General features: G+C 30.9%; 1 protein-coding gene across 1 annotated transcript in view; it reads left to right on the top strand.

The window, feature by feature from the left end:
• The window catches only part of LOC129000314 (voltage-dependent T-type calcium channel subunit alpha-1G-like), a 167,071-nt gene that overhangs the window by 91,485 nt on the left and 48,393 nt on the right, over window positions 1-27,193 (top strand). The window contains exons 5-14 of the mRNA XM_054427276.1: window positions 2,286-2,568; window positions 4,427-4,519; window positions 7,079-7,257; window positions 10,319-10,494; window positions 11,583-11,779; window positions 12,332-12,559; window positions 12,959-13,126; window positions 13,357-13,572; window positions 14,867-15,018; window positions 15,407-15,610. Of these exons, the coding sequence (XP_054283251.1) occupies window positions 2,286-2,568; window positions 4,427-4,519; window positions 7,079-7,257; window positions 10,319-10,494; window positions 11,583-11,779; window positions 12,332-12,559; window positions 12,959-13,126; window positions 13,357-13,572; window positions 14,867-15,018; window positions 15,407-15,610 (1,896 nt within the window). The remainder of the gene's footprint in view (window positions 1-2,285; window positions 2,569-4,426; window positions 4,520-7,078; window positions 7,258-10,318; window positions 10,495-11,582; window positions 11,780-12,331; window positions 12,560-12,958; window positions 13,127-13,356; window positions 13,573-14,866; window positions 15,019-15,406; window positions 15,611-27,193) is intronic.

Genomic DNA, 27,193 nt, shown 5'->3' with positions numbered 1-27,193 from the left:
CAGTAATGATTACAGTTTATCAATATTAAATTTGAAATTATAGTCTTTATATCGTGGAAATATATTGTTCAACTGCTCAAAGACCACCAAAGTTTCGTGCTTATCTAAGGAACCACAGAACATTTTTAATTGTTAATCAACCCTTGCTGATGATTAAAAATTGTATAACGCATTTGTATCGTCCTTAAATATCTGACCTTTAATCTTATACTTCATTTACATCTACAACTAAAATAATTGGAAACATATAAATTTAAATTGAATACACCAACAATTATTAATGGAATTTGTCATATTAAATTGCACGTTTCCTAAGGTTATAACCATTTTGTTAGACTTTCTAGCAAATCATTTGAAATAATATAACACGTAAAGATATAAATAGCAAAACAATAAAAAATCTAGTTTTTCTCAGTTTATGAACTACTATTCTTTCAAAGTAGATAATTAAACGAGTTTGTAGTAAATAATCCCATATGATTTATTTTATGCGATAAATTGAATTGATACGTTTTTTTGGGGGGGGGGTGGGGAAGGATACTATTTCTTTGATGCAAAGAGACATTAAATATACTTAGGAAGCAATAAAGTTAAACACCTAAAGATTTCGTGTTAATAAAATATTAAACTCTCATGGTTAATATAGGCCTACTCTAAAATATGTATATCTCAGTTGATTTGAGCTAAGACAATAAAAATCCAACTTCTACCTTTCAATTTGGTTTCTTCAAAGGCTATCTAGTTGGGTTTATTTCATTGTAATTTTAGTTTATGGACTTTTCCTACACTTATATCGTAGTTAGCGCCTACGTTATGCAATAGCGTAGGAAAAGTCATCAACTAAAATTAAAAAGTATCTTTCGCAATCATGCACATGAAAACACAGTTTACTTGATTGTTATAAAATAACAAAAATATACCAAATGCTCTATTAGACTAAGAAATCTACAATATTTAAAATAAATAAACATCCTATTATTACATAGAAGAGGGTTCGAAGGAATAGTTTAGTAATTTAATGAACTAAATTAAGAATAAGAACATATTACAAGATTTCATGACAATCACATTAGTTAATCTTATTAGCATAGTCAATTAGATTTGGAAAATGTGTAGAGATTGACAGCTAATATTAGACAAGGCCAAATTCTAAACTCGTATTATTAGTAATTAATATAAAACTTATCAAAGGTATTATTTATATTAGTTTTCAAAATGTACGTTACTCATGTAGTTTTAAACTGTTGAAAACGAGAGACGGAGAGAAAGATTACAAAAATTTAGTAAATTTCAAGTAAATGACAAAATGTCTGCTCTTCTTACCACCTTAAATATTTTCCTAGCCTTCACTTACTTTATCATCCTTTTAACTTTGCAATAAAATCATCCCTTCTTTGCCTCCACTGCAAATTTTTCTTCGTTCTACAAAATATATTTTAGTACTAACATTTCAGGATTTAGCTAAAAATAGGGAAGTAGCGGTTAGACCTAAACCCGGGACCGATGAACAAGCGACTGGGTCATGAGAACCGAATGTTAGTATAGGCTTTTGGTTTTATAAACGGGGATTCATATATTGACCACATTTAGACAAATTCCACCCAGAAAAATAGGAATTCTCCTAATCTGCAGGTTTCTTATGACGGGGGTATTATTATGTATTTTTGAAAGCTTTGCCATAAGGCTTCTGTACATTTCAAAAATTGGTTTTAGTCGCTTTTTTGTACTTTTAATTCCGAGAATTTAACTGTTTGGTCAACCTGTAACGTCACACTCCTTACGATCAATATAAATATTTTGATTTGACTGTCAACATACAATAATCACTTTTACTTCCGAAATTCGTCTTTAAATGCCCCTGCATTGAAATGGGTTAGCTAGTAAGCTGTGTTAAATATATGCAAATAAATTAAAAATTTGTATTTAAAACCAAATTACAAATCAAAACTTTGTAAATTTATGAAAATTTTGTCTCATCGCGTTTCATATCAAATATAATTTTTATTAAATTTTGAGGAAATCTAAACCAAACTAAATTCTAGAGCCACGTGGCCAATTTTTCTCTCTCTCCCTATTCCTCTATTCTTACTTATTTAATTTATTTAACTTCTTCAATACCCAATGGTGTGATAAATATCCCACCACCATCACCTATTTCCTCTTTCATGGTTCAAAACCTCGTACGCCCATGACTCAAAAATCATATTTTTTCTTTGCTCCAAGATCTCTTTGCTATACTTTTACCCGCGTTTACTTAACCACTAACCAACTCCCGCCATTTTCAGGCCGCTGGCGGCGTACTACCAGTACCAAGAGCAAGACCGGGACTACATATGTTCCAAGCCGGAAGACAACGGGATGCACAGATGCAGCGATTTGCCACCATACAAACACGGGGAACTACTGTGTAATGATACGGCTCTTCCATGGAGCAACAACATCCCTACCAACAAGTCCTGTGTCAACTGGAACTATTATTACACCGAGTGTAAACCTCAAGGCGACAACCCTTTCCAGGGGACCATCTCCTTTGACAACATCGGGCTGGCGTGGGTCGCTATATTCTTGGTTAGTGTTTTATATGGGTTATGTATACATTTTACAGGTGCATGTATTGTATACTCAATGTTGACTTGAGTATTGCTTATATTTTAAAATTCGATAAATATTGGCTCAATTTTAAAGTTTGATCAATACTGATAGAATATTTTGAAATTTTGATAAGCATTGGTCAATTACTTTAAAAATAGTAAATGTACCCCTTTTAGCATTGGCACATGTTCATAATACAACAAGGAGTAGAGAACAACATCAACAAACAGGTTAAGCTTTGATCCGTTTACCCTCAAAATATTGGGCAGGTATTGACCCGTATTGGCAGTATAACCGATGTATTGACCTTTTAACACTATTCATGAATATTTGCATTTAATATTTTATACTAATTAGTTAATACTTCTAGAGAAGTATATGATCTGCTTGATTTTGTTTTAAATATGTTTAATATTAGTTATAGACAACATAACAATTATTATATATTTAATTGTTGTACCTACTTTGATAGTTTTATCTCAAAACTGGTCTGAATTATCAATCACCAAGCTAACTTGATCGGTTTAATGTTTATATTACAATCGTGACCATATACCTCGATAATTCATTAAACCTTAAACCACATTTCAAAAACTGTAGGCCAGCGTTTCATACATTTCACTATTTTGTACATACCTACTGCTGGGCGTCATATACCTCACTCGATGTTCTTCCTCGTAGATAAGCGAAAAATCTACGAAAAATATTCCTTTCGCATTCAACTAAACCTGAAACTGTTTTGCAAACGGAGATTGATAGCCTGAACGTTTCGCTGTCACGTATCGATTTTGAATAATTCATTTCATGTTTGATTCATGCTGGATACAAGCCTAATGAAGATGTGTTGAGAAAGCACCCCAGAAACGATCAATCTCCTCCATATCTCATTTCCACTTTATTTTACTTTCACTTAAAAACCGAGGTCGACATTGGTTCTGTGATGGACGCTACCATCAGTCTTGCCAACGGCGCTGCACTTGAATAGAGTTAATTTGAAAAGAAGAGGGATGTTTTGTGTTGTTAATGGACTTAGTATCTCATTCGAGATAAAAGTTTCGCCTCAGAAGAAATCTCGTACATTAATTTATTTTTAAATTAATTATTTTGTTAAAACATTTTAAATTTTATTAGAATTGATTGCATTAGTTGCAAGTTTTTTTTTATAGTTTGTTGCTTTAACACGTCTAAGTAATATAGGTGCAGAAAATATATCATCAATTGAGAACAATTACACTTACTTTTAAAAATACCAAGGTTTTACACGAAGTTTATAGTACAGAATAAGATATTTCGGTTAACTATAAACAACATGGTTAAGAGCTAGGCTATTCAACAAATAAATTTGTCAAAACCCAAATTTGTTGCCTAACTTTTTTTGAGGAGGAAGATGATGCAAAATATGTTATATTAGTAGCTTAATTCCGGCGGTGAATAGTTTACAAAAAAGACGCCTTTTTGATTCAATATACTATCTTTCTTTAGCTGAGAATTATGGGTGTTGTGACTGGTAAAATGTAATAATTTGCTATAATAAAATATTGTAATAGATAATGTCTTAAAATTTGAACAGTATGGATTTAGCTATCCTAGTTATAAGACTCTTTTAATTTTGCATTAAATTCATCGTAATTTGTATCGATGAACGAGTAAATTAAAATAGAATAGAAACAAATCATAAAATATAAAAGTTTGAGTCGTTGCTTTTGAAAACAAGCTACATCTATTGATAAAAATTAGGTTACCTTATTAGATTTCAAAGACAAAAAACCTTTGAATATTTTTCTACACAATAAAATCACAAAAGTGAAAGTAAGAAAGTAATTTTCCGTTCCAGGTGATCAGCTTGGAAGGTTGGAGTGACATCATGTATTACGTCCAAGACGCCCACTCCTTCTGGGACTGGATCTACTTTGTACTCCTTATTGTTGTGAGTACCTCATTGTTGCCCTCTCATTGTTGGATCTCGTTGTTACCAACCCACATTTATTGTGTGACATAATCAATTTTTTGTTGCATGGATTCACCTTAAGGTCACTCATTGTTAGGAATAACTCACTGTCTCCTAGAAGTACTTTCTTCTTTGCGGAAGTTAATTTAAAAGTTTCCTTTTGACAAAAGTACGTTTGAATGAGTTATTTATAGATCAAATAAATCCTAAATTATAAATAAAGGTATATTCACTTTTATAAATAAAGACTATTTATTTATAATTATATTTATTAGTATTTATATTTATATTATTATTTTTATTTATATTTATATTATTAATATTATTTATTTATAATTTCTCTCCTAAATTATAAATAAATTTATATTCATTCCATTTATTTATATTTGTGTTTGTGTTAGTTTAAAATGAATTAATTGTGAATGTTTTGATTTAATTTTCCAATTGTTAGACGTTAGGATGAAAATATTTCATGTGATCGTTTCTTCTACCATTCTAAAACTAAACACCCATATTATAAGGGTTAGGTTTGTAAATTTATTTGAAGTTAAACTTACGTTCATAAATAATAATTATTTTTTTAAGGTTTTGTTTAAATTACTATTACAATGTGTTTTTAAATTGATGAATAAATAATGTTTTAGAAATCTTTTGGATGAAATTAGTAAAGCAATAAGCCACATGGCCCTACTTTCAATCCTCTATAGTGTGGTGTTTCTATATTTCTTGACAATGCTTCTCTTATACAAAACTTGAAAGTTCCGATTTACGTAAATATAATTTATGAAATTATCGATCAAATAAAAAAATACAATAAAAAGTTGTAATTATCAAATCATCCCTATCCTCTCTAAAACATTATTTGATCTGTTAGGTAAAAAATAATACAGGTATTTTGAGAGTAAATGGTAAATGCACCAAATTAATTTTCTATATTTTTTTTATTTTAAATCCAATGGTAAATAGCTGTGTTTGATTACCTACTATAAACCAAGGGAAACAAATCAATTAAATTAATTTATTTGAAAATCATTATTCATTACATGATCCAGAGTGGAGATTAGAAAGAGAGCGTGATTGAGGTTTAGGATCAAATTCTGTCAACAATGAATAAATAAATTTATGAGTACTGTAAGTAGTGTTGCTTGCTGTAACCTAGGGTTTGAGGCCCACCATAGGTCGTCGATCTAAATATCTATAAAACATTTTACCATCAACTAAATAAAACCAAAAAGAAAACAAACTCCATTGTATAACTCCCCCCATTATATTAAATTGAATTTAATATTTCATCTTACACAATCCCTAAATATACAAAATCGGTACGTAAACACAGTATATTCTATCATTTTATAACAATTCACATTTGTTTTAAACTGATTAGCATTACTTGTAAGTTGTTTTCGAATTAGAACGGCCCACGTAATGTACAAATTATACAGATCGTTGGAGTTTGACCAAGATAAGTAATGGTCCATAAGGCACCTAAACTACAGTGTCCCCAATAATTTTAGTTAAAACGATAGAAAATGTCTTTCCTTGTACCTTGTAGGTTTTACATTGATCTGAATTGTGTTTTACAATGTTGTTTGTATGCTTTTTGTCACCTTTTTTTATTAAAAATTTTAGAACTTTATAATAATAAATTTTGTTAATAATAGTTGAGATTTTTTATATTTTTATACTGAATTTAAAGTTTCATTCAAAGATTAGATACCATTAAAAGAGGGTGCTTGAATGTATTCATAATCTTTCTGTTGGTTATTTATTTTATATTTGTAACCGTGTGAATTATCGTAAAATAGAATAAAAGCTGTAATGAAATACTCTAAATAAATTAATAATAAATCAAATTAATGAATAAAATGTCTAATAAACAGATACAGTACAAAAAATGAACTGACTCTTATGTAGCAACTCTAAACCACTAGGTTCAAATTAAATATTAAAAATGCCAGCAAATACTAATATTCTTAAAACTTACATAATCCGTAATACCATAGACAAAAAGGTAATACTTATACAGTTTAGGACTGTTAAAAAGGTATAATTAGAATTTGAATTGACATCCATACTATTTTGCAGTTGGACTGGTAATTTTTTTTATTTTCTTTCTCTAGTTACTTTCTTTAATTTTAATAGGCCTGTATTAGTTTATTTCCAAGTCGAATTATTTGCAATTTACTATTAACAACTTTTACATAAATGATCAAATGTCATAAATAATAATTCTCTAACTAGGACTACAAATTATTTAAAATCAATTAAGTTTGGGGTCTCCAAGAGCGAGAGAGAGACTTTTTTTATGTTTGATCAAGTCTTCATACTTTATTTTATTTATAGCGCTTCGATTGATCAGTAATTTGTTTTAGCCTACAAGTTACAACATACTAACACTTTATCATGATTAATCTTGATAAGAATGTTTGTTTATCAACAAATGATTTTGAGTTAAACGCCTCAATCCTTTTGGCATTTTGGTGATTTTATTCCTGAAAGATTTTTACCACTACTCTGATTTTTCTGTTTTGTTCCCAGATTGGGTCTTTCTTCATGATAAATCTGTGCCTTGTCGTCATCGCTACTCAGTTCTCCGAGACGAAGAAGAGAGAGATGGAGAGAATGCGGCAAGAGAGAGCGCGTTACCAAAGTACAAGCACTCTAGCTTCGTCCACCAACAACTCTGAACCTACTTCTTGCTACGCGGAGATAGTAAAGTAAGTAAAGTAGTTCATATATCTGTTGACTTTGTCGATAAACAACTCTGAACATACTTCTTGCTACGCGGAGATAGTAAAGTAAGTAAAGTAGTTTATATCTCTGTTGGCTTTGTCCACAAACATCTCTGAGCCTACTTCTTGCTACGCGGAGATAGTAAAGTAAGTAAAGTAGTTCATATCTCTGTTGGCTTTGTCCACAAACATCTCTGAGCCTACTTCTTGCTACGCGGAGATAGTAAAGTAAGTAAAGTAGTTCATATCTCTGTTGACTTTGTCCATAAACATCTCTCTCTGAGCTTACTTCTTGCTACGCGGAGATAGTAGAGTAAGTAAAGTAGTTCATATATCTGTTGACTTTGTCCATAAACAACTCTGAACCTACTTCTTGTTACACGCAGATAGTAAAGTAAGTAAAGAAGTTCGATTATCCATTGACTTTGACAACCAAACACTCTGAACCTACTTCTTGCTATGTGGAGAGAGTTAAGTAAGTGGAGTAGTTCAAGTGTTCATCGACTTTGTCTACCAAACCCTCTGAACCTACTTCTTGATACGTGGAGATAGTTAAGTAAGTGTAGTAGTTCAATTATCCATTGGCTTTGTCTACCAACAACTCTGAACCTACTTCTTGCTACGTGGAGATGGTAAAATAAGTAAAGTAGTTCATATCTCTGTTGGCTTTGTCCACAAACATCTCTGAGCCTACTTCTTGTTACACGCAGATAGTAAAGTAAGTAAAGAAGTTCGATTATCCATTGACTTTGTCTACCAAACACTCTGAACCTACTTCGTGCTATGTGGAGAGAGTTAAGTAAGTGGAGTAGTTCAAGTGTTCATCGACTGTGTATACCAAACCCTCTGAACCTACTTCTTGATACGTGGAAATAGTTAAGTAAGTGTAGTAGTTCAATTATCCATTGGCTTTGTCTACCAACAACTCTGAACCTACTTCTTGCTACGTGGAGATGGTAAAATAAGTAAAGTAGTTCATATCTCTGTTGGCTTTGTCCACAAACATCTCTGAGCCTACTTCTTGTTACACGCAGATAGTAAAGTAAGTAAAGAAGTTCGATTATCCATTGACTTTGTCTACCAAACACTCTGAACCTACTTCGTGCTATGTGGAGAGAGTTAAGTAAGTGGAGTAGTTCAAGTGTTCATCGACTGTGTATACCAAACCCTCTGAACCTACTTCTTGATACGTGGAAATAGTAAGTAAGTGGAGCAGTTCAATTATCCATTGGCTTTGTCTACCAAAAACTCTGAACCTACTTCTTTCTATGCGGGTATAGCAAAGTAAGAATAGTACTCAAGCTTCTTCTACCAACAACTCTGAATAATTTACTTCTTGCTATGCGGAGATAGTAAATAAGTAAAGTATTTCATTTAGCAATTGACTTTTTCTACGAACAATTCAAATTATATTTCTTATGCATAAGTAGTACAATTGGTGGGGAGCAAGCTGGTCTAGTGGTAGAGCGTGGGACTGCGGTCCCTGAGGTCCCAGGTTCAAATCCCGCTGACTCACCAATCAACATCAAACAACATCAACAAACATTAATATAAACTGCACATATAAGTAGTGAAAAAAGAAACAATGATCCTAGAAAGAAAACAAATAACAATCAGTACAAATAAAATACGTATAATCTTGTAAGGTTTTATTAATTTTTTATCCCTTAAGGGGGACGGCCCACGAGGAGTCAGACTAAATTCTGAATAGCAGGATAGACCAAGTTTGTAATCGTTTTAAATGCCTTTACTAGTAAAATAAAATGCTGCAAATTTGAACTAAAACAAATAACCTTGTCAAAAATGGCAACCGTTCAAAGATTCCTTGAATCTGCCTTTTTTAATTTTTTAACGGCTGCCATGTTTTACTCAGTTGTCCTTTTGAGCTTAAGTTTTTGGCATTGTATTCTACTAGTAAATACATTTAATTTTATGTGCATATCAACCAATGTGTGTGTTTATGATTTTCTACAGAATTCTAAGGGGCGCCCCTCTGAGGACGTAGCGTCCTATAATATCATTGCAAATTCAATGTTAACAGCTGTCATTTTGACTCGGTTTTCCGTTTGACTTTAAATTTACGGCATTGTTTTCTACTAACCAAGACCTTTAATTTTATACCAATTTCGACCTATGCTGCTGTTTAAGATTTCCTTCTGACTCCTCGTGGGCCGTCCCCCTTGGGGGATGAATAAGTGATAATAGCTGAAAATAGTACATTTATGGATATTATTGTTATACCAAGTCTCGTCACTTCATCTAATAAGGGTAAAAAATATATTACACCATTCCGGGACTTTTCAATCACACAATGTATATTAAATCATTTTCCATAAGGAAAAATGTACTCTTTATATACGTATACAAACAAATTTTGTGCAATGTATGAACAATATACATAAAGTGACATTTCCTTTACGTAGAAGAATCAACAAGTGCAATTGTCTTTAACAGAGTGGCACTCCGAGTAAACTAGGTACAACAGTAGTTAGCAGAAGTTACCCTTCGTGCTTATACAAAGACTGGAGGCTGTATCAATTAAAAGTTAGCAAACAGAACAACACGGTTGGTCTGGCATAATGTCCGGGAAGTTTAGTACGAAGCGAAACTTTGGACTTCGATAAGAGCGAACAGAAGGTGAAATGAGCGCGACTCTATATCGGATGTCTTGATACTGTTCAATTTAAGTTGGAGATAGCTCTGTTATGTCAAATCTATATAATTAATACAGTGAGGTGTTTCTCAGTAACATCCCTTTTACAGCCGTCCTACTTAACCGATTTTTACGATTAAGGTGTCATTTTAAAGCTTATGATATAGCGCACCTGCAAATGATAATTAAAAAGGGGTTTTACTTTACAGCTTTGCCCTCTGTTTGATTGTGTTTTACATCTGCTACTATTTGACAATTAATTGTGGCCTGATTAAGGTAGGTAAATCACTCTTTATAGTGTAATCTAAAATCAACAAATTTATTGCAAACTGGTCTTGCTCATACATTTTAATGTTCGATGAACAATTAGTTATTAACTGCATTTTTTTACAGACTTGTCGCTCACATGTGGAGGAGAGGGAAGAGAAGACTGATAAAGAAATATCGTCTTTGGAAGTACAGAAGACATCAAAAGAGGGAACAAAAACTCAGCATAAGCAATAACAACGAGGACAACCCAACGTCTGTGGGTAGTCCATTGGCGATGCACCCGTTCAAACCGCAAGAGGGTAAGCCACAAGTTTGTGCTGTTCAACCTATTATGACTCTTTCCATTAGCTGAAATATAAATGTCATCGTAGCTGTTAAAGAATGAATTGCCCTGTTCGGAAGAATCGGCAGAATACCCCATTTATTTTAACTGGCTAATAATCATTTGAAATACATAGGAATAGAACGTTTGTTAAATAACAACTGGTCTTTTTTTGTGAGGAAGATATTTACTAATTTATATTAGGGCAACTTGTTTCGACAGTTGACATTTCTTGGCCATTTTAATCATAATATAATTAGTTTGGTTGATTACTTTATAAGCATGTCATTTGTGACAACATTTTAGCCATGAAACAAATTAACTGCCGGGCTTATTTATTGCTATAAGTTAAGCATTGCATACCTCTGGTTGTTGATGGGGTTACTAAGATGTACAACATGTCTTAAGATGTTGGTAATAATTTCTTAAATAATGTAATATTTACCATTTATATATATATATATATATATATATATATATATATATATATATATATATATATATATATATATATATATATATATTCATTTTTTAATGACTGATGCATTTCAACTCTAAGGTCATGGTCACAGTCTTTTTAGATTTAGTTAAAATTTAAACATGTGATTGTATTTATTTTCTTTGTTTACATATTAGATTTAATAACATTGTGAAAGACTGTGACCATGACCTTAGAGTTGAAATGCATCAGTCATTAAAAATGAAAATAATTAAAAAAAGGGTACTATGGTGTATTATTTATTAATATTAATTACAGTAGCCCTACAGGTAAACAGTATCAAATATAATATATATATATATATATATCGTAACTCAATATGACAATAATTTAATTTTTTGCCTTAAAAAGTAGCCTACTTTAGAGCCATTTAAATATGTTTTCATCTATATAAATACAACTTATAACTTCTGAAATGTTCAGGATTAAAACCCCAACCTTTATCTTTAAAAATGTCAAGTGTCAATAGAAAAGAGAACAAGACCATTAAGTATGTAGTGGAGATCACATCTTACACTATAACACCGAAGTTATAAAATTTTGTCCATATTTATGATGTTTTTCAGGGGAAAAGTTTAAGTGTACAGTACCAGCGACAGTGGTCATTTCCCCCACTCCGCGACGGCATCGCTCCCCACCACCGGAGGCTCCTCCTCCCACTGTGCCTACAATAGAGGTGATAGAAGACACGCCCCCGAGTCCCAAGAGGCCGTCCTTACTGCGGGTGCCTTCCTTTAATAACGGCTCTCATTGGGAACAGGAGGTATGTCGGTCTTAAATTTGGTGTAAAAGTTAAAAGTGTAATACAATGCTTGAGGAGCACATTATGTAGATAACAAGAAAAATTATGTAGTTAAAAAAATATATATTTTTTTAATCATCCTATTTTAATTATGACAATCATTTTATAAATGTAGCTGATTAAATTTTTCGATTCATTGATAGAACTCCTGGGAATACTTTTGTTCATGTGTAAATGTAAGGAAACCTACCACAAAGAAAATAAATGTTGCTTTCAAGTTCTGAGCTATTGCCTCTGAGGCGTAGTGTGGTAGTTGTATGCAAAAATAGTCTCGTTTACTTTGAAAATTAGGTGCGTACTGTTCATAGCCAGGAATTTTCAGCAATATTCTGTATACTATTTGTAATTTTGTTACATGAGAGTTATTAGCCCCTGCTTAGGCATGCTATAGTATTGTACTTACGATATAACACTACTAAGAAATGTTTTTTTTATCTAACAATGACTTTAGCTACTTAAATAGTGGTTTAAATAATAACATTTACATTTAATAAAACAATTACCCACTCTCAGAGTCACACGGGGGCTAGTCTTCTCAGTCCTCCAGGAACCACGAACCTCTCTCGACGCAGAAGTAGTGTGATGTTCAACGACGTGGTCCTCCTGCATGGAGAGAACACCCCGAATGTTCAGCAGACAAGGAACGTGTGCTCCAGCGAGAAACAGACTCAGACGGGGGAAGGAGATTGGCCTGATAGTGATTCACACACTGTCATCATCCCTTCGTCAGCACAACATCAGGTTGGAATCAGGATCAGAATATGCTTAAAGTGTAATAACTTGTATGCTTGATTCATAGCTTGATAGCTAGCTTCACCTTTAAAGCTAAATAAATTAATAATTTTGAGATTAATATCTTGATATTTTTAAGCTTCATAGATTGATTGATGATAGTTTGATAGCTTAACCTATAGTTACAAAAGTGATGAGAACAATGATCGGTTATTGGTTGAAAGAAAGTTTGTATTATTCATTTTATTTTAGCCGAACGTCAAAGAGAGAGTAGTTAAACTAATTGTTTCAAAAGGAGGTGGTATAATACGATATTTCTATGGGTGGGATTATGGGTACGGTTTAAAATGTGTGATGTTTATATTTCTTTGATAACAAAATTTACCACAGAGAAATTTCTATCTCCAGACATCAACTGCTGAAGCGATGACTTGTCAGGAACTCTTGGCTCTCAGTGGAGCGCTCAGTGCAGCTCTCCCTACAGGACAGCTTGCTCTCGACTCTTTGTTCAACTCGCTCAGCAAAGGAGTTCTTCAGCCTCAGATCCAGTTTGCTACTAGCATTGGAGCTATGGATGTAAGTTTGTTTTTGTCATTTTCAACACCACTCTACACTATTATAATATTACTTTTTAAATTGTCTTCGTTATGACCAGAGCTTGACTAGTGAGTCATAAAGTGCGGGGTTCTTCAATCACAGACCTAAGACCTTAGACAAGTACGTAAGCATGCATGACAATCAGCCATTTCTACACATAACATGCAAAATAGCTCCAACTGTTCACAAGTTACGATTGTATTCAACAGCGGTCGGCCGTTGACTGGACAAGTTACGACAAGCCAAGATCCAGTTGCTGTGGTTGCGGTCACACCTGGTATTGTGCTTTTCAATGCGTCTACTCCGGGTGCGGTGCTGCCAGGAGATGTGTCCAGTTGCTTGTAGAGCACAAGTACTTCCAGCAAGGGATCCTACTCGCCATCCTCATCAACACGCTCAGCATGGGGATAGAGTATCACAACCAGGTAATTTTACATGAAAAGTAATGTTACAGGATTTTTTACATTAATACTACAACAATTGTCTTACGGGTTCAACCAAGTTACAGACATAAACCTAATATTAAGTATGTGCAGAGCAGCTCACTTGAACAGTTGTCTAGGATCAAATCCAAAACTCCAAAGCTTAGTAAATGTTCCTGTCTGTGAGATGAGTGTAGGCTACCTGAAGACAAAATTGATGTGTAAATCAAGGTACGTCCAGGTAAATTATTGTTTCCAACCAATTACAATACATAGCACATTTAGCTTAAATTGGTGTTATTAGTTAAAAGTTGATTACTGGATACGACTATTGTTTTGATTATTACTATTTTAAGTAACCGGCTTAAATAATTACCTAGTCAAATTACGATAATTATTTATTTGTTTGTTATGTCACTATTTCATGAAATGGAACCAATTGAGAAACCCTACGGTTTTATTTCAGCATTTATATTTTTGTCCAGGTTGCAGCAAAAAAGTTATCTATATTGCGCAGTGTTCAGAAACAGGTCGTTGAAAGTGGTGGGTGTAGGCTCGCTAGAAAGTCTACACAATGCCATTATATGGAGTCATAGAGCAGTAGCAATGAATACAAACCTTCATTGGCAGTAGTCGTCTGAGCTACGTGCGTTTGTTATTGAGTCGTATTTGAAAAGTAGTGAATTCATTGATTGCAACTCAGTGTCAGTTCCGTGTATTCTTTCAATTTAAGCGACATTATCACACTCTGTATTTGATAAAAAGTTTTAAAATATGTGTCAAAAAGAACCTATCCAATATGTGCTTTGCTATTATTTATTGCATGACAAGTTCAAATGCATTTTTTTAATTTATTGGAGATATTTGAATAATCTTAAAAATGCAGAACAAGTTCTAGTCTAAGATTGTTTATAGGGTTTCTAAATAGATTTATCGACATGGATTCAAAATTGATTGTTCATGACATAACTGTACAGTATTAGTCTCTGTAATAATTAAGCCAGCCGTTTCCTAACTAGATTTCCTTTATGTGATCGATAAAATTATGGGTTTTGTTATAATATTAAATAAAATAAAATTAAATTAAATTACGAGTAAATTGATATAAAAAAATTAATTTAATTAATTAAATTAAACCTACTGTATTAAATATACTATACTGTATAATACGAGTTAGTGAGCTCATTACTGTTGAATGAATGCACTCATATTGTTATATTTAAATTACCTAGTATTTAATGGATTTACTTCATTAGGCACATTTTTCATATCTTAACTTGTTCCTCCATTTTCACAGCCAGAGGAGCTAACAGTCATAGTGGAGACCAGCAATATTATTTTCTCTGCTGTTTTCGCTTGCGAGATGCTTCTCAAGGTGATTTCAGAAGGCCCTTTTGGCTACATCAGCAATGGTTTTAACGTCTTCGATGGCATCATTGTCATCCTGAGGTAACTTCCCTAAACCAAATCTTATGAAATTTGTGCAATTTCTTATCAATTAATAGTCGTTATGAGGTAATTTATTAAACACGTCCTTTGGACCTCCTTTATAGACTGTTTTGTAGAGCATTCCCAATCCAATTTTGTTTGTTTCCTCATAGATTGAGAGAAAAAAGTAAATTTGTAACTTATCAACTGGTAACGACCAACTCAAGTATGAAGATTTTGAAAATGTCGGATAACATAAATGAATCGTAATTGTTTTATAACCTACCAAACAAATCCTCCTTGGAGTTCAACATTTATTATACATACCTGAACCCATCAAATATTTATTTAGATTCAAAATAATGGAAGGTACTCCAAATATTAACCATCAGAGTGTAACCTTTTCCAGTGTGATCGAGCTTGGTCAGACCTTCCTAGGGGAACGGGAAGGAAGTTCAGGCCTCAGTGTCCTAAGGACCTTCAGGCTTTTGAGGATCCTGAAGCTTGTCAGGTTCATGCCTAACCTCCGCCGTCAGCTGGTCGTCATGCTTAGAACCATGGATAACGTCGCAGTGTTCTTCTCTCTCCTGATACTCTTTATCTTCATCTTCAGGTACGTGAAACCACGCTACGCTCTTGGTGAGATTTTGGTAACGTCCAGGACTGGGAGTTTTGAAGTTTGGAGTAAATGTGGGAAAATCGTTTGATAATTGAGAAAGTTGAACTGAATTTAAATTCAAATGTGGAAACTTTTGATTAATTGCGTTCCATCCACTAGGTAACAATCATTGGCTTAATTGGGGTTTTGTATTTTTGCACAGTGTATACTTTCTTTTAATATTATTATAGAAGTACTTACATTTTAAACCCAGTTTCCATGAAATTGACAACTTTATTTAATTCTGTTTTGAATTTGGAACATGATTGTAAACAACTTAAACTGCTCAACTCCAAGTCTTGTCTGATACCTACACGCTTTGCGCTACACTCACGCATTGAAACTACATCCGTGTCTAAACCATCAAAATGCGCTGTCAGCCATCAGTTAATGAGTATTATACTGAATAAATCGTATGCATAATTTAAAAGACGTTATTCTGAACGAAGTTTAGTTTTAGGCTACATTGTAGTAGCATTGCATAGTGATATGATATTAGAACTTTTTCCACAGTTTTGATTTTTTTTTTTTAGTTTAGTTATCCACCTTTAGAACTTGTGTATGAGCTACGTGCGAAACAATAATACGAGTTAATGCACTATTCCATGTCAAATTATGGCTATCTAAGTCAAATAATACGGTAAGTCTATTCTCAAAGAAAGTGTAATACTCTCTTTAGCTGTTTGGCTGGCAGTAAGTCCAAATTACATTATCTCCAACCGTCAACCCACCAGATAATCCTACCCGACCTTTCATTGTGATGTCTATTCCTTCCTAAGCACATAAAAATAAATAAAAAATCTTTAAAATGCATCAATTTTACATAGAATAAAAACAAAACATGAAAACCTCATTTATTTTCATTAATAGAGCCATATAAATAGTATTAACCAGTATTTTTCCAAAATAGGTTTGATAAATGGTTAACTAGGTAGAATTTATAATTTTGAATCTGTAATGAAGTGAAGTTACAATATTTTAATTAATTGATTGTGTGTATTTTAATTTTTTTAATTATCAATTATGTATTTTTTACAACATAAAGCAATTTTATAAACATAGTCATGTTCTTAAACTGTTGGTTTCAAACCAAATCACTTTAAAGCTTTTTGAACGTCTTTCTTGGACGCTTTAAATGAAATTATTCATTTAGAATACTTTGAACCATCCATAAACTGACGTTATATTCAATTTTTAATTTTTTAATTTTTTTTTACGGACAATGATTGTTTCCTGATACTGTTATACAGTAATTTGTATAGTAAACCCAATCTAGTAAAACTTTTATAGTGGCAGTGGTGACAAATCGCGTATCATTTCATTTTCTGTTTTAGTTCACCTAAAAACCTCATACGTAATTTAAAATTTTAAATACTACTGTACAACCAAGTGACTGCCTACAATTTTAGACGTTTAAGTCCTTTCAATAGTTCATAATTTATCAGTAACATTTGCTTTCTAGTAAAATGCTAACTAATTTAAACGAACCCTGATATTGTAGCCTATGTTAAGTAAAATAATACAAAAATGTAAAACAAATACCAAGAATTCTTCCAATTTGTAATTTTGTTAATACATTTTTATTGGCTGTTAAACGTATACAAATTTTGTTTATGCCTAGGCGTCTTAGCTTTTACGTAGTTATGCATCTATGTTTTTACAATGTACATTCCGGATTTTAGTATCCTCGGAATGAACCTGTTTGGATGCAAATTCTGCGAACCAAATAATAACGGACAACAGACTTGCGATAGGAAGAACTTTGACTCACTTTTGTGGGCGTTAGTGACCGTTTTCCAGGTATTATGATACTGATTCGTTACTTTACAGCGATACTGACTCCCTGCTTATGTAAATCAGCTGTGTATTTAGGTTTTTAGTCGTATTGTTTCCTAAGTGTTTCGAGTAGTTATATTGTAACACATAAATGTTGACGGCTGCATGAACTGTGCGTCCAATACTAATAGTACACTTTTATGAATACAGCTGATTTTTCAAATGTTATCTAGTTTTTTTATGCACCCGCTTCATGCACATACCGGTAAATCCTGGTTTTTAATTAACTAAAAAAACTGTTTCTACAAAACTATTTTACAATCACTTACATTTTTCCAACAATTCGATATCTGAAAACAGGTACTGTATTATTTTTATTTCAGCTCAGTTAATTAGTAGAACATTGGAAACGTAAGCCTATTCATTAGCACAATTACAATATTAGTGTTTTGTATCAAAAATAAGTTTACTAAGGGAACTTAAAATTAAGCATTCCAAATGCAAGCTTTAATTGTAATTTTTATATGGAAAGGTTTTTCCGCTAATGTTTGCTACCTCTCTTCCCCGGGCTACCCCTATTTAACCCACTGTTTGTCATTTGACAGCTCAGTGGCGTTGAAAGATTGCGGTCCCATCAAATTAACACGCCCTTTTTCAGAGAATTAGGCAAATTTCACACCCATCGTTCACTTTAATTACACTTTAAGGCAAAGAGATTTTTACAAATGATTGGTTTATAGCAGACAAGGTTGAAAAATTGAATGATTGAAAAATAAGACAAATATTAATTTCAATGTCTATTTGATTTTATTAAAATATCAAATCAGTAAAATAAATTAATTTATATTATAAATGCATATTGTAGCCAGGTTCACCATAGACATAAAGTAGTTGTAAAATAAATTTAATACATTTTTCAAGACAAAGTACATACTATATCAAAATACTTTAATTGAATAAAAATATTCAATGATATATAACTATATCAATAAAAATTAACTTTAGCCAAAATCTTATTTCACTTTTTTATAACATTTATGTATCAGGCTTCTTGTCTAGTAGTTTTAAGAAGTTTGGGCATTGTAGAATGTTTTCTAAAATTGAGAGTCGAATTGATTATTATCATCTACATAGATTTTTCTAAAAGTCACTGAACCAAGCAACAAATGGTGCATGTATTTTGTAACAATACTAAGTAAAAGTACTCATATTAAATCCTAAATCTAAGTAAAGGGAAACATTACAGCAGTTTACCATTTATTTATTGTGAGATCAGTAAGTAAAATTTGTTTGATTGTGGTACTGTTGGTGTGTTCCAAATTGTTACCAATAATTGTAGATGCAAAACATACAATATAAATATAGGTAACACTTAAAATTTTATTTGGAAGTCGAGTGAAAAGTAAGAAACATTTAAGGGATTCTGTACTACATATTTGGTTTTTGGCTGGTAAAAACAAACCGATAATAAACTCTCTGTTTCCAGATGTAATAGTTTATTACTAATATACTTAAAGAAAATTTAAAAAAACGGCTTCTCAAATAAATATATTCTTTTAAGTTCGACAGCAATGATGTACGATAGTAAACAATTGAAAACTAATGAATCAGTTTTGGTGGTGTTAAATTTAAAAAAGTTTTATGTTTAACTATTTGTTTGCAATATTCTAACAAATATATTATGAATATCGTGGTTTATCTACTTTTATTTTAGTACCAGTTCTAAAATAGGAGTACAAGCATATTTTTAACGCTGATTGCTTTATGATGACGCATATACCAACATCCATACAATCCCAATGTAATGAACTTGGTTGCACTGACTTCGTCAAGGGTTACTATTTACAAAACCACATACATACTGAGATATTCACGCACATTATTACGAAAAAATAAAATTAATGTTCCTGAGGACGGAAACAGGTCTGTAACTATGGGTATTTATTTAATTTTAACTGTGGTTTTCTGTTAAATTAGGGTTTGTATTGTTTTGTAAAATCATTTAATCGGAACAGCACAACTTATTTAATCAGAATTATCCCATAATCCCTTTATTGGAATTTTAATTTACTTGAAACTAAATAAATACCGTACCTTGAAGCAAATGAACTGGCAGTTTTAACATTCTTTGAAGATATTGTTTAAAAACTTTTTACCAGGATTTACCGAATTTAGCTTTTGTTGTTCGAATACCAATTCCGATGCTTCGCTGACTCAGGTAATGTATTTTTTGTGAGAACCGTCAAAGTCGCGAATAATATTTTAATTTTAAGAATACAAACGAGAAATGATTGTAAGTAACGTTAAGTCCATTGATAATGAATTTTTATTTCCTATTATAATTCAATTGATACGCAAGTTTTCTAATTTTTCATTATAAAAGTAATGTGAAACTACAGTAATAGATTTTTAAACATTTAAAAAGTTGAACTTCCAGTTAATAAAATATAATAAATCCAATGTCATTAATTGTTATCAAAAGAAGTGGTCAAATATTTTTTTATCCTAAAAATAAATATATTCCTTAATAAACTACAAACATACATAAACAATATTTGTGAATATATGTTTTATTTATGTTTTTACCTTTACTAGAGCACATCTCTGTAAGAAAAGGTTTAAGTCAGCACACTTTATATGGTTAATCCCTCATTTATCTGAATGTTTTTCTTACATTATGTTCATAATTTTATATTACTTAATTATAGACACAGTTTATGCTGGAGTTGTTACATCTATCCATTTTTAACAGTGTGTACTATGATCATCAATTAAATTTCTACATAATGCTTAGCATACTTTTATTGTTTTTTTCTTAACTATAAAAAGACGTTTTACTAATTTCTTTCTTAGGTAATTATAATTCAAACAATGAAAAAAAAATTATTTATTCCTACGCCTTTCAGTTAAAATAATTGTGAAAAAAATTGTCGATAATTTTATTTTAAATTGTTTTGTTATTTTGCAAAACATTTACAGAAGTGCAAATTTAACTAAAACCTTCAACGATATTTTTTTTTACATTAAAATTAAGTTTGAAGATAAATTTGAGTTTAAATTTAAATTGCTGCGTATCGAGTTTCATCTAAATGCAGTAATAAAAAAAGAAATTTCTTACACTATGTTAGAAACAAGTAACTATGATAACAAAATACTTTAATATTTTTTATGAAATGGTGACCATACTTATGTAGGTATTTTAAGCTAAGTAGGCCTATGAATTGAGATAAGTGGCGTTCTTGTAGTCTTGTTACTGACTTAGACCGACATGTTCCTTAGACACAACTGTTAATTAATTGCCCATACAGCCAATGGCAACTTAGGGACCTACAGTTTATGGTGGAATCCGAACCACATTAATATTTACCTTGTAACTAACGAATTGGTCTAATTATCAGGATAGTACCACGGATAGTCATAGTACTCACTATAATCAATACAATCTTCAACATTGATTCCAATTAGCATCAAATTCCACATATGTTATTAAAAATTGCGATACGAATATATTAATTGTTTTTTTCTAAAGGAAAAATAACAAAAGAATTTCTTAATTTATTAGTTTTCTACTCTATCCATGTAAATATGTCTTAAATTATCTTTCAAAATATGGCACTTGATTGTTAGTATTGTACACCATAAACCGATATTCGTAATTAATACAGTTGAAATGAATTTATTACATTACTGATTACGGTATTATTATAAGACTTTTTTAGCATTGTACATAGTCTAACAACAAACCCCCTTGCCACCATACATTTTTTATGTGTAAAAATCACTTATTTTCCTTACATCGATCACATCATACAGTCATTTCAACAGTATAAAAATGGATAGATGTTAAATATTATGTCAATTAAAAAGATTTAAGTTATAGTTTTTATAATTTTATATTTTCATAGAGAGAAATTATTTGTCTCGTTGAAAGAGGTTAAAAGTCTTTTATATAATGTATGGTGATTGATATAAGTGTGCCAGCAGTTTAATTCGAAAGTTATAAGAGATATAAAAAAATGTTTAATTATAACTGCCTTGGATTTTTTATTTAAACAATTTTGTTCAAGTTGAAAAATAATTAGTTGACATTTTTTCTATATTGCCGCCATATTGATTTTTCTTATGAAAGGCGCTATATTTTATAATTTTTTAAAATGTAAATGCAATTTATATAAATTCTTAAAATTGCATCTACATTCTAAACAGACCATAAAATACATAAAAAAATATTCCATTTATTAAAAAATGGAAGCAAATTTGAAAATAGGAAAACTGGGAACAAAATAGGACTAAACTAATACTTTTAATGTATTTTATGGTCTTTTTAGAATGTAGATTCAATTTTAAGACTTATTTACTCATGGCATTTTTGCTCTAAACGTACTCGTTTAGGAGAGCTACATTATGCAGAATGTACACAGCAAGTCATTTTCCTTAGTTGTAACACGCTGTAACTCATAAACTACCTAGTAGCTTTAGAGAAAGATTGCCAAGAATAACATTTGTTTAAATTGCATTTCTACAAAAACCATTAACTATAGGGTCTTCCTTTAGAAAAATCCAATTTAGCGGCCATATTGGAAAAATGGAGGCTTAAATTATTTTTCAACTGGAAAAAAGTTTGTTTTATAAAAAATCCAAGGCATTTGACATGTTAGTCTCCTGTCAAATGTACATATACAGGCTCCCGTGTGCTCCTTGATGAGGCAGGTGTGGGAGTAGTCTTGATCTCTTCGTTTGACCTTGGAGAAATACAATTTCGATGGTGGCACTCTTGAAAATTGTGCGTTTGAACGCTGTGGGTAAAAAAACAAAATGGCCGCCGTCGCAAACTTGTTTTCTTACTTATATCAGTAACTTTTAGGGTTATGAAAGAATTGTTGATACCAAAATGTAGCTATTTCAAATCTGCACAAAAAAGATGCTTAAAGTTTTTATGTAGGATCAACCATTCTTTCATAAAACATAATTTTATATTTTTCATAAATACAATTAATCAGGGTAAATAATAATGCCCCAGGACAGTTAAATATTTCAAAAAGTAATAAAGGGTGTTTCAGTAAAGCGTAACGGGCTATGCAGATTCAAATTCTATATGCAAAAATAAGTCGAAAATGTTGTATAACATTTTTTCGATTTTGACTTAGTTTAGCCGTAATCCGCCATTTTGTATTTTTTGCAAATAATTCATAACTCCAAAGCTCTTGGAGATATTTTTATGAAACTTGGTATAAACTTTAAGTCTACAACTATAAACATTCTCCGAAAAAATCTTTGATCAGGCTCATCGAATTTCAAAATGGCGGCCATTAAATTATTTTAAAGTCGAATTTCATGAAAACCAGCAATTAAAACAAAACTTTGAAGCACAATATGTAAAGTCCTTTTTATTACAAATCGAACGTCACTTTATTTGCGAAAATCGGAGAATAAATAAAAAAGTTATGTAACTTTTATTATTTTTTTTTGTCACTAGTTTCTATGGAATTTAACTTTGTCATTTCAAAATGACTGTCATTTTGATAATTACTATTAATAATTAAAGTAACATAACTTTTTTATTTATCATCCGATTTTCGCAAATAAAGTGTCATTCGATTTGTAATAAAAAGGACTTTCGATAATAAGGTGCGAAATTTTGTTTTAATCTCTGGTTTTCATGGAATTTGACTTTAAACATTTTAAATTGCAGCCATTTTGTTTTTTACCCACAGCGTTCAAACGCACAATTTTCAAGAGTGCCACCATCGAAATTGTATTTCTCAAAGGTCAAACGAAGAGATTAAGACTACTCCCACACCTGCCTCATCAAGGAGCACACGGGTGTACATTTGACAGTGGACTATGTGTTTATTATATCTTTTATAACTTTCTAATAAAACAGCTGGCACACTTATAACAATCACCATGTATTTATTTTTTTATCATATTTCTTAAAAATTAAAATTACTATACATTTAGGGGCCCTGCACATTAACGTGTATTAAAACCCCCATGAACCTACCAACCTAAATCATGCATGTTAAAGTGGCTTGTTTATTGACCTTAAACAAGTTTACATGCTTTTGTCTATAAAACATTATAAACTCTCACATTATGCATTAGCGCAAAACTATGCAATCGCCCAGAACGCTATTACAATATTATGTCGAGCTTACACTGAACATTGCATGCTCGCTTACGCTTGATTTTGCTTTGACTGGTTCTTTAATGCTGCTTTTTTAAATCAATCAAACAATCATGGCAATTTTGTATATTTTGCATTTTGAAATAATACTATTTGGCTGATTTTGCATGTGCATGTGTAACTATTTAAAGAGCACAGGTAACAAAATATACCTATTTTTATGCATTATTAATACAATATAATATTTTTATATTTTTACCTTTAGTCTTGCAATAGTAAAAATTAAATACATTTTTTTATACATGAAAAAGTTTTAGCATGTCTATTCTTATACATTATCGTTGTTGAAATTTATTTCCATGTTTTCATTTTCATTATATTTTATATTTAACACCTCTTAAAAGGTTTTTTTTGTTTCTTGCATTCTAATAATGTTTATCCTAATCAGTTTCGTGAGTAAAATAGTATACCTTGTAAATCGTTTTTATTGAGATTAAAACAATAAACATGAAAAAAGATAAAGATTAGATACAGATTAATAAAAACTAGCTAAAAATTGTGTGATACATTTTATTTGCAATCTGTATTTTCTCAGCCTGAGTTAACTTAGAAAACACATCAATCTGATTTCGTTATACCTACCTTTTATCAAATCAAAGTCCCATGTGCTAGTTCTTCTTAGTTCATACTTTGTACGTATGGTGGATGAGTAATTTTATAAATAGTAATATGGTAATATTATAAATCTATTTGTAAAATGAAAAAATATATAGGAATCAAAATTAATTATACTTGTAAGCGTAGCTAAATATTGTTGTTCATTTTTTTAAGATAGTTTAGTGGTAGTTTTGATTATATCACTAAATCAATTTTGTTGCTAAACTATTTCGAATTGAAACACTTTAAAATATTTTAACAACCCTAATGACGATTAGATAATAAGTTTGACTAACCTCACTGCATGCATAACACGTTATCGTCATCACTGTCACTTTTTACCTAATTTTAACTTTTTAAATTGCGTAGTTAGTGCTTTGATAGGAAGTAGATTTTAGAGCTTAAACTAATTTAGTTTCCTCTTTCAAATTTCTAAACTAACCATAATCCATACTTGCAATCTTAGCCGATGTTAAAACTTATAACAAACCTAAATTAAAACAAAAAAACTCTCAAAGAAACGAGAAACCTTTTTACCTTTCCTTCCTTCCTTTTCATCGCTTGAAACCTTTGGCTACAGCTTGTAGTGTAGGCTAAGATTTAGATTAGAACAATGTCTGTGGAACATATCTGGAAAGAAGACTATGTCAATTATGTTGAAACGTAAAATGTTAAGATACTGTCTCTGGAATGAAACTGTGTAGTTTCAAGTTATGTATGACATAAATCTGTAATATAACTTCAATATTTTCAAGGTAAGTCTATTTTTATGTGTTTTAGTAGTAATATACATTGCGTACGTTGACCAAAATTAGTGTTGATCGATTGAAAATTTTACCTAAATAGAAGGTTAAATGGCATCTTGCATTACAGTGCTATCTAAATTTCAATGGGTAAAGGAATGGTAACGGACAATTATTTACCTAGCCAACATTTTTTATTTGTTTCCAACATTTACCTGCGGAATGGTATATAACATTTTAATATATAAAAAATAAAAATAATGTGCTTTATTCTTGAAAAGTAATGCTCAAATATATTGCCACTGATCAATTATATAGTAGATATTTTACTTCAAATCCTTTAAAAAGGGATTATAAATAGACAACAAAACGCTGTGTGTAAAAAAATATATTTCAATACTTTACGGATTTTACACATAGAGGAGTTGAAGTTGAAGGATTTAAAGGATCTGCTACTGTATATTATTTGGCTTCAATACCTTTCAAGGAGGTATACTAACACATAATTTTTTTATTACACTACCTTGATTCAGTAACCTAGTTTAATATAGGTTTACACTATCTAATAACTCTAATTTTCTTTCCAGATATGTTATCATTGATTACTTTCACAATCTATCGTTAGTGTCTAAAAATAGTAGGATTACCATAAAGCAATTTTATGAAACTGTTTAGTTACATTTTAACAGCCACTAAGTGCTTATACGTACTAAAAAGATTTTTTTCTTAAATGAATACTTACCGTGGCATTTAGAACTATTTTGAGTGAAAAAAACTAAATTTTATTTACTGTAACATTAAGGATCACGTTTGGATTTCAAATAGCTTTATTCTATTTTTTGTAATTATTAAAAAGTGTTTACAAAGTCTAAAGATAATTGATTTAAGTTGAAATCAATATGAAAAGTTTAAAAATTGTTACAGACAGTACCAAATCTGATGAACCAAAAAGAGGAAATATTTAACTATTATTCCTCTTAAGGTTTTATCATAAATAATACTGTCTGTATTGTTTAACTGGTGCTTGAAATGCTGATCGGCTTTGCTTTTTAGCTTTGCCTCTTCACGCTTTGGCTTTTCTCTACTGGTCCTATATTTTGCACTGGTCTACTCTATGTGTTGGTACTTGTTTATTGCTGTAAAACATGTAAAGGCATTGTACAGTGTATCATATTTTTGTTAAAGCACAATTTTAAAGTCCGCTGTTGACTAATAAATAAACCCCAGAATATTCACAAAAATTGTTAAACTAAAACATATGTTTAAAAATCATATAAGTTGAATGTTAAAAATTGTACTTTATAAACGACAACATATTTTAACAAACAAACAATTCATGATTTTTTTTATTCTAAAACGTATCTGCAAAATATTTTAAAAAACCCTTTTATTTTTGTAAAAAAAAAAACAAATATGTATATTACATGTTATTCAAATGAACACATTTATCGTATGGGGGATCACACCGTTGCATGCAAGTTGATGAACCCAAATAAGGGAAAAAATACGGAACCCATATTGCTTCTTAAAATAAAATTTACTTCAGACCTGTTAACAAACGGTTGTATTTAAAACATTAAACTGTTTCAGTAGCTTAAAATTAATAAAGGGCAAGCCGTATTTTTGTTTTATTTAATTTTCCATTCGTGATTGTCAAGAAACTATTTTAATTTACTAATAATAAAATATAATTGATGTTAAATTGTTAATTAGGGTATACGGACACAATAACATAATAATTCTATAAAAAACATGTTTTCCTATAATTTCAAACCAATCGAGCTAAACCATATTTTAAAAGATCAGTTTCAAATATTGTCTTATAAAATATTTGATTGTACAACCCCAATGTATCCTTCAATTTTATTACATTTGACAAAAACATTTATGAGACTATTGATTATTTTATGATTAATTATTTTGAAACTATAATTTGAATACGATCCACATATAAAACACTTTAATTTGTATGCATACTTTTGATGTTATTTTTCCGTATTTTTATTTTCAATTTAAAGTCTTTTAAATGGCATATAACTTTAATGGAGGACAAAAAACTCATAACAGTATTTCAATTTAAAAGACAAATTTATATTCCGTAAGCCACCTCTAAAAGGGTTTGTCTTTCTTCATAACAATATATGACATATATTTTTAAAGATAAACTAATACCACTAATACTTAGGGTAATATAAATAAATACCACGCAACAAAACACATGAATAAACAATGGCT

The sequence above is a fragment of the Macrosteles quadrilineatus genome, unplaced genomic scaffold (assembly GCF_028750875.1).
Source record: "Macrosteles quadrilineatus isolate MER2022 unplaced genomic scaffold, UCM_ALF_1.0 Scaffold_8__2_contigs__length_117827958, whole genome shotgun sequence".
In the NCBI taxonomy this organism is placed as follows: Eukaryota; Metazoa; Arthropoda; class Insecta; order Hemiptera; family Cicadellidae; genus Macrosteles; species Macrosteles quadrilineatus.
Note: the sequence above shows the minus strand (reverse complement) of the source record. Positions and strands in the feature narration are given on the sequence as shown.